The sequence below is a fragment of the Pristis pectinata genome, chromosome 17 (assembly GCF_009764475.1).
Source record: "Pristis pectinata isolate sPriPec2 chromosome 17, sPriPec2.1.pri, whole genome shotgun sequence".
Taxonomy (NCBI): domain Eukaryota; kingdom Metazoa; phylum Chordata; class Chondrichthyes; order Rhinopristiformes; family Pristidae; genus Pristis; species Pristis pectinata.
In genome coordinates, this window is record NC_067421.1 from 34,547,931 (window position 1) to 34,563,264 (window position 15,334).

At 37.9% G+C, this 15,334-nt stretch overlaps 1 protein-coding gene across 4 annotated transcripts in view; it reads left to right on the plus strand.

The window, feature by feature from the left end:
* The window catches only part of acacb (acetyl-CoA carboxylase beta), a 98,549-nt gene that overhangs the window by 75,552 nt on the left and 7,663 nt on the right, over positions 1-15,334 (plus strand). For 3 of the 4 annotated variants that reach the window (XM_052032564.1, XM_052032562.1, XM_052032563.1), the window contains 12 exons: positions 744-899; positions 1,878-2,000; positions 3,946-4,215; positions 5,154-5,251; positions 6,023-6,143; positions 8,103-8,213; positions 9,087-9,230; positions 10,125-10,245; positions 10,519-10,615; positions 13,192-13,288; positions 13,451-13,586; positions 14,017-14,194. In XM_052032564.1, coding sequence (XP_051888524.1) covers positions 744-899; positions 1,878-2,000; positions 3,946-4,215; positions 5,154-5,251; positions 6,023-6,143; positions 8,103-8,213; positions 9,087-9,230; positions 10,125-10,245; positions 10,519-10,615; positions 13,192-13,288; positions 13,451-13,586; positions 14,017-14,194 — 1,652 coding nt within the window. Of the gene's footprint in view, positions 1-743; positions 900-1,877; positions 2,001-3,945; positions 4,216-5,153; positions 5,252-6,022; positions 6,144-8,102; positions 8,214-9,086; positions 9,231-10,124; positions 10,246-10,518; positions 10,616-11,157; positions 11,221-13,191; positions 13,289-13,450; positions 13,587-14,016; positions 14,195-15,334 lie in introns of those variants that run through there. The other variant, XR_007957709.1, reaches the window with a different exon arrangement.

Here is a 15,334-nt window from a genome sequence, read left to right on the forward strand (position 1 = left end):
TGCAGATAGATATTTCCAAAATGAGCACTTGGTGTCTTGGCAGTGAAATGAAAGGAGATAAAAAGGCATGTGTATCACTTCCTACAAATGTATTGGAAGGTACCATTGATATGGATGTTGGAATTGAAAATCAGGCTACAATTCCTTCAGACATCAGCAAGTGAAAGTGTGTTTGATGATGGAGTCATTCTGGAGATGAAGAAGGTGATGGAAGATGTCTAGTGGATGAATGGTGATACCCCCACTAGTGAAAGAGGAAAGAAATGAGGTCAAAAGCACAAGAAACAGATCAATCTAGTTGAAAATACTGTCTAACTCAGGGGAGTAGAATCTGTGGCTGAAGAAATGATGGCTATTTTGGAAGGTCTAGAGTGGAGGATTACTTCAGAATGAATGAACAAAACAGGAAGGGAAAGATTCAGGAATAGAGTCCTCACAGAAGCCAAGTGAGAGAAAAAATATTGCCGGTGGCAGTATGAGTCACAATAAATGCTGATAAAACACCATTCCAGGAGACAGAGAAACTAAGAATTATGCTTTCATTCTGAAGTCCTTCAACCATAAATTTTTCCATACAAATTATGAGAGGTTTAATGTCTGTAGCCATTATTTTTCAGCTGGTTTTCCTGTGGCTATCTCATGTCAGCCCCTAGGGTGCACATTCCTTGGATTACTTTCAGATTCTGATGATTTTCCTTTTGAAAAATTGTGACATGATATTTACCTACTGTGCTTTTATTCAGATTATGTTCATTTCATATGGAGATAAACAGGGGCCTCTCCATGGAATGTTGATGAGCACACCATATGTCACCAAAGATCTGCTCCAGGCAAAGCGATTCCAGGCACAGTCCTTGGGAACAACCTATGCTTATGATTTTCCTGAAATGTTTCAACAGGTAACATTGTTTTTTTTTATTTTCCTTTATATATTTTCTCTCCTCAGAAAGATCCTTTTGCAGGATGTTAGACACTCTGTGCCACCTTGCGGGTAATCACATTTTTTAAATATGAATACGTCATATCCACATTCAAATCTGTCTTCACCCAATAGTGACAAACTTGTGCCTGGTCAAGTATGTCAATTCCTTGGCTTAGTAATCAGATCACATTACAAAGGCCACGGCAACTTGTAAAAGACATTGCCCCAATACATTTACATTTGAGATGTATTACAAAAAACTATTCAGTCTAAGTGTATGATAATGAGACACATAATAGCTTGATAATTTACCAGTGAAGAGAACTTATTCTGTGATCACACATAGAAAATTGCCACATGATTTGAAGTAATGCATTCTCCCTGTGGGGCTAGATCGTGTTCCATGTTGCTGGCTTCTGAATATAGAAATGGTGTCCGAATACTTTAAATTCTTACAAGTACATAGCAAAATTGCCATTCCCTTGGATCCATTAGAGTATGTGCTGTATTACACGTTTAACCTGAATGCCAAGTGTCATCAGGGTTCTTCAAAACTAAGTGCCTGAGTGCAGCCTATTCCGGTGATGTCCTCTCTGATATCCATATCTCAGCAGATGTTACTGAATGCTGCTAATGAATGGAAATCCTAAATGGATTCCACCCCTTCTAAGCTTCTGAAACCACTGCGTTGTCCATCTGAGGTTATCTAATTCATCATGTACAAGATCTTTTCTTGGTCTTTATAACTAAGTATTATAATCATTGAATTGTGTTTTTTCAACAACTATTAAAAGATTTTCAATGTCCACTTTTAATGCAATGTGCGTATCTAATGAGGGAAGCCCTTACTAAACCTATATTAAATGTGGTCCATAGGATTGTCCTTCTGTGTATCAAAAGATCTGTCAGAAAACGTAACTTGAAAGAGTTTTTACCTTCTGGTATTATGATCCAGGCTCTCTTTAAGATGTGGGGATCTGATGTGGAACATCCAAAAGAACCACTACAGTGCACAGAACTTGTGCTGGACTCTCATGGTCAACTGGTACATATGAATAGGATTCCTGGAGGTAATGAGGTACGTACAGTTAATTTTTAATTTATGAGTTACTTTGGTGGATCAATGCCATACTATCATTAAAACTCTTTCAAAAAAGACAGAAGATGAGATCTATTTAAAATGTAGATGCTACATATTGCCAATAGGTTGGTATCACGCCCTGTAATTATAAATTATAAGATCTTCCTTACTACATAGAACAAAAACAAGAACTTATACCAAAATGACTTGTATAGCATGCATTGTGCATGCTGACATCAATCATGTATGTACATTTGTGGATCTGATTTTTTTTCGCTATAAAAATCTATGTTATAAAAGTAAGCTATCTAGTATGAAATTTATGTGACACATTATAACCTAGAGAGTGTTTTGAACATGGAAATGTGTGAATTAGTTGATACAAATAGCATAGGTATAATTAATAGCAAACTATGTTTAAAAACATGAGAAATAAAAGCAGAACCTAAGTCTTTGTGTTAGATGAAGAAGATACAGAATACAGAATATTGATACCAAGTTGAAACAAGCCAATCATCACAATTAGGCAGTGCTGTAAATTCAACATCAACGTAATGCTTTTTGAAACTTCTGGAAGTCACAAGCCAGTTCACTGCCAGTGATGTATTTTTGAAGGTTAATTGTACTTGAACTGTAGGGATGTTTTGCAGTGCTTTTATGCACAAAATCCCAGACACAACAGTGAGATAAATTATAGTTAAGGCTGCAGGAGAACACCTCTTGTATCCTTTTAACCATTAATTGTTCACATCGGTTATTACAACTATATATTTCTGGAGTTGGATTTCTTTAAACTCAAGTTACAAGTGAAATTGCCAATGATTAACCCTCAACTCACATAATTACAGCACCTCAGCTAGCTGCTCATCTCATTGCCAATTGTGGGAGCTTGCTGTGTACAGCTTGGCTGCCACATTCCATACATATTTCTTTTTAAAAATAATGATCTGTGAAGTGTTTTGGGATGTCCTGAGGAAATGTAAGAAATTATATAAATGTAAATTTTGTTTCCTGTTTTGGCTGGTTTGTTCTTCATGGTAAATGTCTGTTAGAAATAGACTATGTAGCTCATAACTCATTAAAAAATGAACTGAATCTTGTTTAAGTTTATTGGAGAACTTGTCCTGTTTACTATCCCTTGAATGCTGGTGTTCTTTAAACAATCCTAGTCTGCTAGTAAAATATTAATCAGAAGGATTAGAATATTCTTCAAGGTGATAGAGGTGTATAAGATGATGAGAGGCATTGATTGTGTGGATAGTCAGAGGCTTTTTCTCAGGACTGAAATGGTTGCCATAAGAGGACACAGGTTTAAGGTGCTGGGGAGTAGGGGTAAGTTTTTTAGTCAGAGAGTGGTGAATGTGTGGAATGGGCTGCCAGCAACGGTGGTGGAGGTGGATACGATAGGGTCTTTTAAGAGACTTTTGGATAGGAACATGGAGCTCAGAAAAATAGAGGGCTATGGGTAAGCCTAGTAATTTCTAAGGTAGGGACATGTTTGGCACAACTTTGTGGGCCAAAGGGCCTGTATTGTGCTGTAGGTTTTCTATGTTCTATGTCATTTTTCCATTATTTGCAATTATCACTAGTGATAATGGCCAGGGTACTTTTAGATCAAAAGACAAAATACTGAAGGAACTCAGTGGGTCAGGCAGCATCTTTGTAGGGTGAAATGAACAGTCAACATCATCTCCCTCCACAGATTCTGCATGACCCTCTGAGATCCTCCAGCATATTTTTTTTTGCTTCAGATTCCAGCATCTGCAGTCTCCTGCGTCTACAGGGTACTTTCAGATGTTTATTATCCTCTTCCCCGATAAAATAAGAAAGGCCTTTGGTAAGATTAGCATGTTGCCTTGACATATCAATTCATATCTCTTCAGACATAATCATAATTACATATAGTTTTACATTAAAAATAACTGTGTTATAATTTCCTCAGGTAGGAATGGTGGCATGGAAAATGAATTTAAAAACTCCAGAGTATCCTGAAGGGCGTGACATTGTTGTCATTTGTAATGACATCACTTTTAAGATTGGCTCATTTGGCCCAGAGGAGGATTTGCTGTTCCTGCGGGCATCACAACTAGCCAGAGCAGAAGGCATTCCAAGAATCTATATAGCAGCAAACAGTGGTGCCAGGATTGGGCTCGCTGAAGAGATAAGGCACATGTTCCAGGTTGCTTGGGAGGATCCAGATGATCCATACAAGGTAAATTCTATATTTCTTGTCCCTCTGCCTTTTTAGTTGTTTAGTTCCAGTAATCTAGTGTTTCCATTGAGTAGTACCCTAACACTTTTCCAGATGGTCAATGGAACAATGTTTTAGGCAGAGCTAGATTAAAATCTAGTTTTATTTTGTTTTAATTACAAACATTTGAAGGATGTCAGACAAAAAATGATCCTATGGTCCATTTAGCTTTCCCCACACAATTGAAATATCTTGTTCACTGTGCTATATCTTCTCCTCACCCCACCCTAAAAACATTGTGATCTCTCAGAGGAGGCTGTAAAACAGGTAAAAAATCTAAAGATAAAATTCTATTCTGGCTTCTGCCCTCTATCTTTCCAGTCCTGATGAAGGGTCTTGGCCCGAAACGTCGACTGTTCATTTCCCTCCATGGATGCTGCCTGACCTGCTGAATTCCTCCAGCATCTTTTGTGTGTTGCTCCAAAAATCTAAACCAATTTTTCAGGATAGTGAGCAGAGGCATATTTCTGGGAAATTCCATCCTGATCCAAGCAAGTGATTAAAACTAATCCAGGAGATCCCTCTGGCTCTGGGTTCTTTATAGAGATAAGATGCTGTGCTCACCCTATTCAAGATCAGGTCCAGCTAGTTCCAGTACAGAATGGGTGAAGTGATTTTATGAAAGGGCACAGAAACTACAATGCAGGGCAACAAGAGGAAGCAGTCACTATTTTAGGAGTGACTGTACTGATATCCCAATATTATAGTTCACCCATAATAACTGAAATAAGTCTTATATTCAAACGCAAATCATGCATGGACTTTCTAAGTTAGGAAACATTGTCAGTTGATCAAGAATGTAATTTTGTTAGATGTTCATCTATGACATTGAAATGTTAAAAAAGGGGTTCCAATTTCCATTGTTTAACTGTTTTTCTAATATTCATTTCCTTTGTTAGGGCTTCAAGTACCTGTATTTGACACCTCAGGACTACACCAGAATTAGCCCTATTAATTCAGTGCACTGTGAGCATGTGGAGGAGGATGGAGAGTATAGGTGGGTGTCACAAGCAGCACATATTAAGAATCTAAAATATCTGGTTGGTGTTTGAAAACAGAAAAAAAAAGCACATTTCTGGTGTACTCTTTGTTGTAGGCTTGATAAAGATTGCTACAAATAGGTCTTTCAATATTCCTTTTTATTTAGCTTTAAAAGATTTCTTTTGATAGATATGCCACACTCTTTTATTGGAAAATGAACTATTCCTTCCTAAAGTAGCTCACAAAAAAAGCCAGTCAAACTATTGACTGCTAATAAGCAAAGGAACTTGAAGTGAAACATTGACTCTCATGTATGCGCGTAGTACTGGACGTTTTTTAGTTGGCTAATTAATAAACTTACTACAGTATGTATAGAACCATATTCATTTATGCATGACTCAATGTGATCTGATGGAGGGCTTTAAATTACAAAGGCATTTGATAGAATAGATGCAGAATAGATGTTTCCACTTGAAGACAAGATCAGATCTGGGGACCATAATATATCATCAGAGAGTTTAGGAAAATCTTCTTTATCCAGGGAGTGGAACTTGCCACTATAAAGAGTTGAAGCAAACAGCATTGATATATTAGAGGGTAAGCTACGTAATCAAATGAAGATGAATGGAAGGTGCTTCATCTGAAGAATCAATACTTAACTGGATGTGTTTGGGAGAATGGCCTTTTCTGTGCTGCACCATGACCCGGAATGTAAGTAGGCTCCTAAACAAAGGTGGTTGTGTAGGAAGAAAAATGTGACCTTCCTAAATGTGATTGTGTTTTCTAGATATGTCATAACTGACATTATTGGCAAGGAGGAAGGCTTGGGGGTGGAGAACCTGCGTGGAGCTGGTGCAATTGCTGGAGAATCCTCCCTAGCTTACAATGATATTGTCACAATCAGTCTGGTAAGTGTGACAGACCGAGCTCTTTCAGAATTAAGCTTACCAGAGAATTTACAATGGTATTGCTCAAGTAAGCTGGATGATGGGCTGCTTTACAAAGTTACACATGTAATCCACAGTTTATTGTACTGATGAGCTGGGGACTTGTACTCCTTTAAGGTCATAGAAGTCAAATAATATTTGCAAGTAGCGATTTCAAGAAGTGAGTTGAGAATGACTGCCCTTGATATCACAGCAGCATTTGACTGAATGTAGCATCAAGGCTGAGGTTTATAGGTTTCAAAGGGAAAGCATTCCAATGGCTGAAGTCATACCTTGTACAATGGAAAATAGTTATAGTTGTTAGATATCAATCACTGCAGATCCAGGACATGACTGCAGAAATTCCTCAACGCAGTGTCTGAGACCCAAATGTCAACTGTTTCACCAATTAACAAGTAGAGATGTTTGCTGATGATTGCGCAACATTCCATCACCAACTTCTCAAAGGCAATTAGGAATGAACAAATCTGGAAAATAAATATAAAAGAAATTAACTGTTCAATTAAATAGGTTTGTGATCATGCACATTTTAAGCAATTGGTTGGTGATAAACTAAACTAGTGAATCTCCCTTGATATTGCTGACAGAATGTTGGAGAAATTGATGTTTTTGTAAGAATGAGAAGATAGTTGAACAATGCCTTGATTTTAAAATTCCCATCCTTTGCTTCCAAATCCCTCCTTGGTCATGTCCCTCAGTATCACTGCAATTTCTCTTATCCCTTTAACCCTCAGTTACCTGCATTCCATCAATCCTAGCCTCTTCAGCATCCCCAATTGCTTCAATGTACTCATGTTCGGAATTATCTGTATAGGTGGCAAGCAGAACAAAGCTTTTCACTGTATCTCCATACATGTGACAATAATAAACTAATTACTAATTAAAAAGTTACAGTTATGGAATTCCCTCCTAACCCCTGTCTCTTTAAATCTCTTGCTTTCTTTATATTAAACTCCACTTAAACCCTACTGCTTAAACCCCACTCCTTCATAGATTCTAAATTCCTATATGCTTACATTTAGTTTGGTGATCCTTTTGTGAAGTGCCTTAAGGTCTGACAAAACTGAGAGTAGTTGTCTTGGTTATATTGTTGTAGTTGTTGGGAATGAAATAAGAGGTTAAAATGTTAAATTGAGTCATAGATACACAGAAATCATAAAAATTAATTTGAAAATAATTTAATGGCATTGTCAGGATTCTTATAATTTTCCATGTTTAGTAATAAAGGGGTGGGTTAGTTAAAAGTGAGTTAATGTAAAATTGTAAATTAAACTTATATATGTAAAAAATAGAGAGAGAGAGAGAGAGAGAGACAGACAGACAGACAGACAGACAGACAGACAGACAGACAGACAGACAGACAGACAGACAGACAGACAGACCGACCGACCTTTTAGGCATTGAAGTTTTTCCTGAGAATAAAAATGTGATCTGACTGTTCATTTGCTCCACATTATTGTTGCATGGAACAGGAAGAAATATGGTAAAATAATTTCAGTTCTATAATGATATATGTAATACTTTGGGGAACCCAGGGCCGATGTACATGTATAGCTGGCATGGCAGCTCAATAGAGTGTTCATGGTCATTGCTTTGTGTGGGGCAAAAGTGCAAGTTTTTAAAGCTACAACAGTCATGCAAAGGAAGGGTGTTCAAGTACTATGATGGTTGTGGGTGAAATAACTAGTTAAGGGTGATGGATATTGATTGTCTCACTTCCCTTTTTTATGGTTTGGTGAATTTGTTTAGGGAAAATCCTTTTTTCCTGTTTTTAATAGTTAAAAACGTCAGCAAAATAGGAAACTGAAATTTCAACTGAACTTGTTAACAAGCTAGTTAACAAATATGGAAAAGGGAACTTCTTAAAATGTTAATTGTCAGTAGAAACTTAAATTTAAATATTCCGTTTGTGCTTTGCAGGTGACGTGCCGTGCAATTGGAATTGGAGCATACTTGGTGAGATTAGGACAACGTGTCATCCAAGTGGAGAATTCACATATTATTCTCACTGGAGCCAGTGCACTGAACAAGGTCATAATAAGGCTTACTAGATTCTATTACAGCTAGCAAAATGATGCCAAATTGGAACTTAATTAACTCAAGCACATTGAAGCTTTGAACCACTGATGTTCCCAATTTTGTTGTCACATCAAAGTGGAATAGGCCAGTGCAACATCAATGATGGATGCAATTCACCCACGCATAGAACATGAAGTGGGGAATGAACTGAGCATATTCTGAAATGGAGGGAGCGAGGACTGTACATAAAATGAAAATCAATAGTGTAGTGTAAATTCTATACATTAAGTTGGTGTGTTGTGCTTTCTTTCCAAGCACCTGTATTCACATTCTGTAAAGACCATGTCCATGAAGCCTTGTAATCTACAGTTGTAAGGATCCCATTGGTAATTAATTAGACATTCATTTCAGCTTAGAAGTGAGCAGAAAAGGCCAGCAGGACAAACCTGTGAATGATTTAATATTTAGAATTAAATCTTGCTCCAAGGACAAAGGAAGATTCATAATTATAGTAAAAGTCTAAAGCCTTTTGTAGGGCAGAATAAAATGTATTTTGTTCTGTGTAGAACAATGCTATATTTCACCTGAAGCCCCAACAGAAAACTTGCAATAAATGAAACATATTCTATTTCTCTAAAATCAAGTGCTCATCCTGATTTTCACTGACTCAGAGAAGTTTTCTGCCTTTCTTCACTAAACCTTTGAACCTTTAGTGGCCATTTTTAATTTCCTCCCATTATTTTGTTTCAAAAATGTATATCGATCACAGAGGAGGAATTATCTGTGATCCAAGTCAGAGGCTTCCATGGTCACAGACAAAGAAAATGGTGGTGCTCTTTTTTATTCTCGCCCATTGAAGTAGTTGCTTTTTTTTATTCCTGACAGGTTCTTGGTCGTGAAGTGTACACATCCAACAACCAGCTGGGTGGAGTACATATTATGCACAACAATGGAATTTCACACACCACTGTACCCGATGATTTTGAAGGAGTTTATACCATCTTAGAGTGGCTCTCTTATATGCCTAAGGTATGCCTCTGTAGGTTTATAGTTTGGCTTTGTGGTAAAAGATGGAAATTTCTTTTCAACTGTTTAAGACTTATTAACTCTCAAATATTAATGCTTGGTTATATCATTATTATTTGAAAGGTGTAAATGAGTCAGTTTATAAAGTCAGTGATGCAAAGCAGTGGGATAAAGACTGTTTTCCAAGTGATGAACTATGTTTCTCTGTTTTGCTATGTGGGAAGGGGGAAAAGGAGGAAGAATTTAAGAAATAAGCAAAGAAAATTTAATGGGCATTTCTTCCATATCTCTCACTGTTAAGAAGTTTAACAAGCTATGTTGTTTCAAACTAAAACTTCCCATATCCATAAAGACTTTTGTTCTTTCCCATATGGAGGTTGGGAGTTAGTGAATTTCTTGCATTTTCTCACTTTCACAAGTCCGGGTCTACTTCTGCATTACTTGTGTTCAAAATTGAGAGGTTTGATGATGTTCTGGTCCCCAGAAGTGCTCTTCCGAGCCTCCAGTTGCAAAACAGATTAAAATACTTTTTTAATCTATTCTTTCCAATGTCAGGGTTAGGTGTCTTTTAAACAGTAGGACCTTACAAGTGGGTAGTTTAAATCTGAATGTCGATATTTAACACTTATTAAATCAAATGCATACACCACCACTAGCTATTCAAGAAAACATTCTGGAGATGAGCTAAGTTGCAATTCAGTGGTATACCACAAGGTTTGTACATTTACTGATGTTAATTCCAAAGGTATTCCCACCTGCTTTCCCTGATCCTCCATAAAGAAAGTATTTCCGATTAGCTTTTAATTTCTATAATACTTTTTTGTCAGGCTATCTTACGTTATTTTGGAATACATGATGAAATAATATAAGGGTGAATGTTTTATTCTGTTAATATAGAACAATACAAGCCCAGTGCCTGTAATCTCCCCAAAGGATTGCCCTGAGAGGGAAATTGACTTTGTACCAAGCAAAGCCCCATATGATCCTCGTTGGATGCTGGCTGGCAGACCTCATCCAAGTAAGAAAACATTCAATATTTTAAAGATGGTTTACCACCCAGCTGCAATGTAGCGCTTGTTATTATGGATTTAGAAATTCTAACAGTTATATACAATTATTCCATGAGTAAAACTGTCAATACTACATCATTCAATTTATGGATTACTTGTAAAGAATTGGAGAATATTTAACCAAAGGAAGAGGAGGAAGGATAAGTATTGAATGGACTCTACCATTTGTGACTAACTTAGGAGAGCAGGTTGTTTCTTACGAGATGTTTCTTAACCTGCAGCTGTCAAAGGTGCTTGGCAGAGTGGTTTCTTTGACCATGGATCCTTCAGGGAAATTATGGAACCTTGGGCACAAACTGTAGTGGTGGGAAGAGCAAGGTAAGAACTAGAAAACTGCCACTTAGCTAAATTTTTGGAGCCTAAGGTAGGGCAAGAAACATAAATACTACACATTTTAGTCTGCACCCTCATGAGCTCCACACTAAATTCTCTATTTAAATGAAGAATCATTCCACCATTTCCTTCCCTAATTCAGGCTATCCCACAGCGTTCCTTCTTCCTAAAAATTACACAAATTCCACAATCATTTTATTAGCATTGGTTAATTTAGCTTTATCTTCATTCCCACAGTTAATGGTGTCATGGACAATGGGGCTATAACCTTGATCTTTTTTCTTTAATAAGTTACATTGAATTTACCATGCATTTCTCAAAGGTAATTGGAACTCCCATTGTGACTAGTTCGTTATGAACTCTAATTTGTTTATGAAACGCTTTTAGTGAATGCCAATTTATTGCCTGTGTAATTTTGAAAACAGTAAATGCAATCGATGACTATAAATGCTGCAAAAGAGATTGTGCTGTGACACAGTTTTTCAAATATGATGAATTTATCTAATATCCCTGCATTTCTCAAACAGCCTCTCAACATGAACTGGTCTTGAAGTGTAATAACTTTTATGTAGAAAAATTTATCATACCAGGTAGATTACTATATTTTTCCAATTTTAGAACTGTCTAATAATAACACTGCATTGGTTGATGAATTTTATGAGTATTTTATGAATGATAGATGGACTTATTGTTTAAGTTTGAGAACAGGGGACATTGCTATAAAGGTTATTAATACGGTGACTTAATTAATTAATTAATTGACCTAAGCTACGTGTCAATTTTGAATTCTGTCAGAGGACCCTCAAAAAGAAATTTTTAAAGAATTGTTTGCTTTTGAAACTACAGTAAAAATAGTTACTTTGTCTATCAGTAGTTGAAGAGGAAAGTGTTTTATGTTCTTGAATTTTAAAACAATATTTTAATTCATGAGCAACATCAAGGAAGATCCATATATAACTTTATGCAAAATATGTTTGCTATATATTAAATGTTCATTATTGCAAAAAGTCCTGATTGCTCTTTGAAAAATTTGCAGCGATGAAGAAACAATTAGTTCACCAGTTTTGAGCACGTTTGCTGCAAATCTCTTTCTAAATTACTGCAACAGCTATATGTACATACAACAACATATCCTCTGAATATGCCACAGGAATACTACAGAATTTTTTTTTGTTTATTCAGTTTCAATGATCTGGACATCACTGACTAGGCAACTATTTATTGAGCATCCCTAATATGTCCTTAGAAGGTGGTGCTGAGCCTCCTTCTTGAACTGTTGCAATCCTTCTAGTGAAGGTACCCCAATGGTGCTGTTGGGTAGGGAGTTCCAAGATGTAGACCCAACATTGATGAAGGGCTCTTGACGTATTTCCAAGTCAGGTTAGTGTGCACTTTGGAGGGGGAACCCATAGTTGGTGTTGTTCCCATGCCCTATGACCTTGTCCTTAGTGGTAGAGGTTGTGGTTCTTGGGAGGCGCTGTTGGAGTAACCTGGGTGAATAACTGCATTGCATAGACCCTCCAGCCAGTGGTGGAGGTTGTGAATGTTTCAGATGGTGCATGGGGTGTCAGTCAAGCAGGCTGCTTTGTCTTGGGTGATCCTGAGGTTCTTGAGAGTTGTTGGAGTGTAAATAGTTGGAAGGGCATGCTATGATGAGGATATTTGGACTCTGCACCAAGATTGTGCCATGTTACTTTCACCAATGCTATTGTGGACAGGTGCATCTGCCTCAGCTTGATGGTGAAGATGAGGTCAGTTAGTTTATCATGCACTACCTGCCACAGAGCCAAAATAAAGAGCAAATTCTGAACCCTAAAGCAGGTCAGGCAGTATCTGTGAAAGAGAAACAGAGTTAACATTTCATGTCTGAGGCTCTTCATTGGAACTGGAAAGGAGAAAAAACATATTAGTTTTCAGTAGCAGTGAAGGTGGGGAAGGGGTGGGTAGAACAAAGAGGATATCTCTTATAGGGTGAGACTAAATGAATTAATGCGGCAGGTAGAATCAGATTTTATTTTGCTGATGCCATTGAGGTGTCAAGGGTCTGGAGTCAATATTGAGGACTCCAAAAGATACTCCAGCAACTAAACCACTGTGCCACCACCTCCAGTGGGTCTGTCCTGCAAGGGTTCAAGTGGAGAAGGCTGGCACATTGTCTATATAAGATATGCTTTTGTGAATATGGCGACATCAAGCTGTCCAAAATTAAACACCAGTTGCCATATGTTTGTTATGAGGACTATGCAATGTTGATTGGGTTGGGAGTGACTTTACTGCATCCAAATTCAGTGGGTGGTAGGTAGTCCGTCCAGTTTTATTCTTTCTCTGTTTGAATGTGACACTAATGGTTGATTTGCCAGGCCATTTCAGAAGGCATTGAAAAGTTAGCACATGGGCTGGGTCCGGGGTGGGATTTGAACTCAAGTCTCTGCATTGTTTGTTCAGATCTCTGGATTACTATTCCAGTAACTTAACTACTGGGCCACACCAGTGGCTTCTTTAAAAGAAATATTATCTAATTTTAATAATCCAGATCTGGGGCCCCTAATTATTTTCTACAGGTTAGGAGGAATCCCTGTGGGAGTTATTGCTGTGGAGACTCGGACTGTGGAAATGACGAACCCAGCAGATCCAGCTGACCCAGAGTCAGAGTCAAAAGTGAGTAAGTAATCTCCATGGCTAAGCAGTGTTTTAGAACAGAGAAGACAGACAGCGCCTTCTAATTGAGAAGGATACCGACACATTGGGTCAATCTATTAAGACTCCGCTTGGCAGAATAGTGATTTGAGTTTCTATTTAAAACTCTGTTTTATTAAATAGATTGTTCAACAAGCTGGACAGGTGTGGTTTCCAGACTCTGCTTTCAAAACAGCGCAAGTTATTAAAGACTTCAAGCGAGAGCAGCTTCCTCTTATAGTGTTCGCTAACTGGAGGGGCTTTTCTGGTGGAATGAAAGGTAATCTTTATATTTTCTTTGAGTCATAGAGTCACACGGCACAGAAACAAGCCCTTTGGCCCATCATGTCCATGCCAGCTATTGCACCTATCTATTACTAATCCCATTTGCCCGCATTAGGCCTGTAGCATTATACGCCTCACTGACTCACTGCTCTCCATTTTTGTTAAATGAGCTCGGTACCACCAATCCAGATCCCCAGCACCTTCGTGCAGTCTGACAAGTATCAACTTAAAAGGTTGATTATTGAACTGGGAGGAAGTGGGCTTTCAATATTATCCATTATATGGTTACAGTAACTTAGCATGACATCTGAAATGTTTGATTTTTTTTACTTCATTTTCCTAAAATGCAGCAAAAACTTGATGGCTGAAGTTGATTTAAAAAAATGTAAACAATCTTACTCCATTTTCCTGCCTTTTGCTTTTAGATATGTATGATCAAGTTCTGAAGTTTGGTTCCAGTATTGTCGATAGTTTGAGGGAGTTCCAGCAGCCGGTGCTGGTTTACATTCCCCCTCATGCTGAACTCCGAGGTGGTTCATGGGCAGTTATCGATCCAACTATCAATCCACTTTACATTGAGCTGTATGCTGACAAAGAAAGCAGGTACTAGTAAAAGAATGGTTCAAGTTCCATTTTCATGTGAATATCTTTCCAAGCTTGGACAACATCACTGCTGGAATTATATTTTAGGGAAGAGGAGGAAATGATTCAGAGATGCTGGTACAAAGGCAATCTTTCAGCAACATCTCCTTCTCAATAGGGTCATGGTGTCAGACAGCACAGAAACAGGCCCTTCAACCCATCACATCCATGCCAACCCTTTTGCCCATCTACACTATCCTTCTGTGCCTGGCCTATTTAAATGTCTGTCTAAATACTTCTTAAATGCAATAATTGTATCTGATTCCACCACCTCTTCTGGCAGCATGTTTCAGATACCAACCACTCTCCGTGTTACAAACTTACCCCAAGATCCCTTTTAAATCTCCTACCTCTCACTTTAAAACAACACCCTCTTGTTTTTGATACCCCTACCATGGGAGAAAAGATTTTGACTATCTGCCTTATCTATATCTCTCATAATTTCATATACTTCTATCAGGTCACCCCCTCAGCCTTCTTTGCTCCATAGAAAACCAGACCAAAAAAAACTCAGCCTCCATTCCCTACAATTTAATGATCTCCTAAAACACAAAATCCTGACTAGGCCTGCTATTGATCTGGCATTTTGAGGCAGCGGCTCTATAGGCAACCCCCCCGCTAAAGCAGTTCGGGTAACAGAAATTCGCCCTTATGGAATTCACAAGTTACTACCAAAAAAATCTGAGATGGGGAATAAAAATTCACTCTCATGATATTTACTTAACAAAAAATAAACACAAGTTTTTTCAACTCGCATTTCCTGCATTGCAGATGATGAGGCTTCGCATTATGGAAAATTGTGATATGGGTGGTTTTCTAGGAACACAACCCTCTCCCACCAATATGGGGGCTGCCCGTACCAGCTGCACCACTGCATTGCCACTGTGTCCCTGTGCTGCTCACTAAGTATTATTTCCATTGACAATGGTACTACATCCAAGAGAAAAGCCAGTGCCTTCAGCAGAGGACAGGAATCTTGCATGAGTAAGCAAATGAATAAGTAAGAAGATGCTTGAGAGTAGATTAGATGGTCCACAGACAGTGGTGCTCTTCGCACTGATAAATCTATAAAGATAGGAGAGTGGGATTGGTTAGAATGAA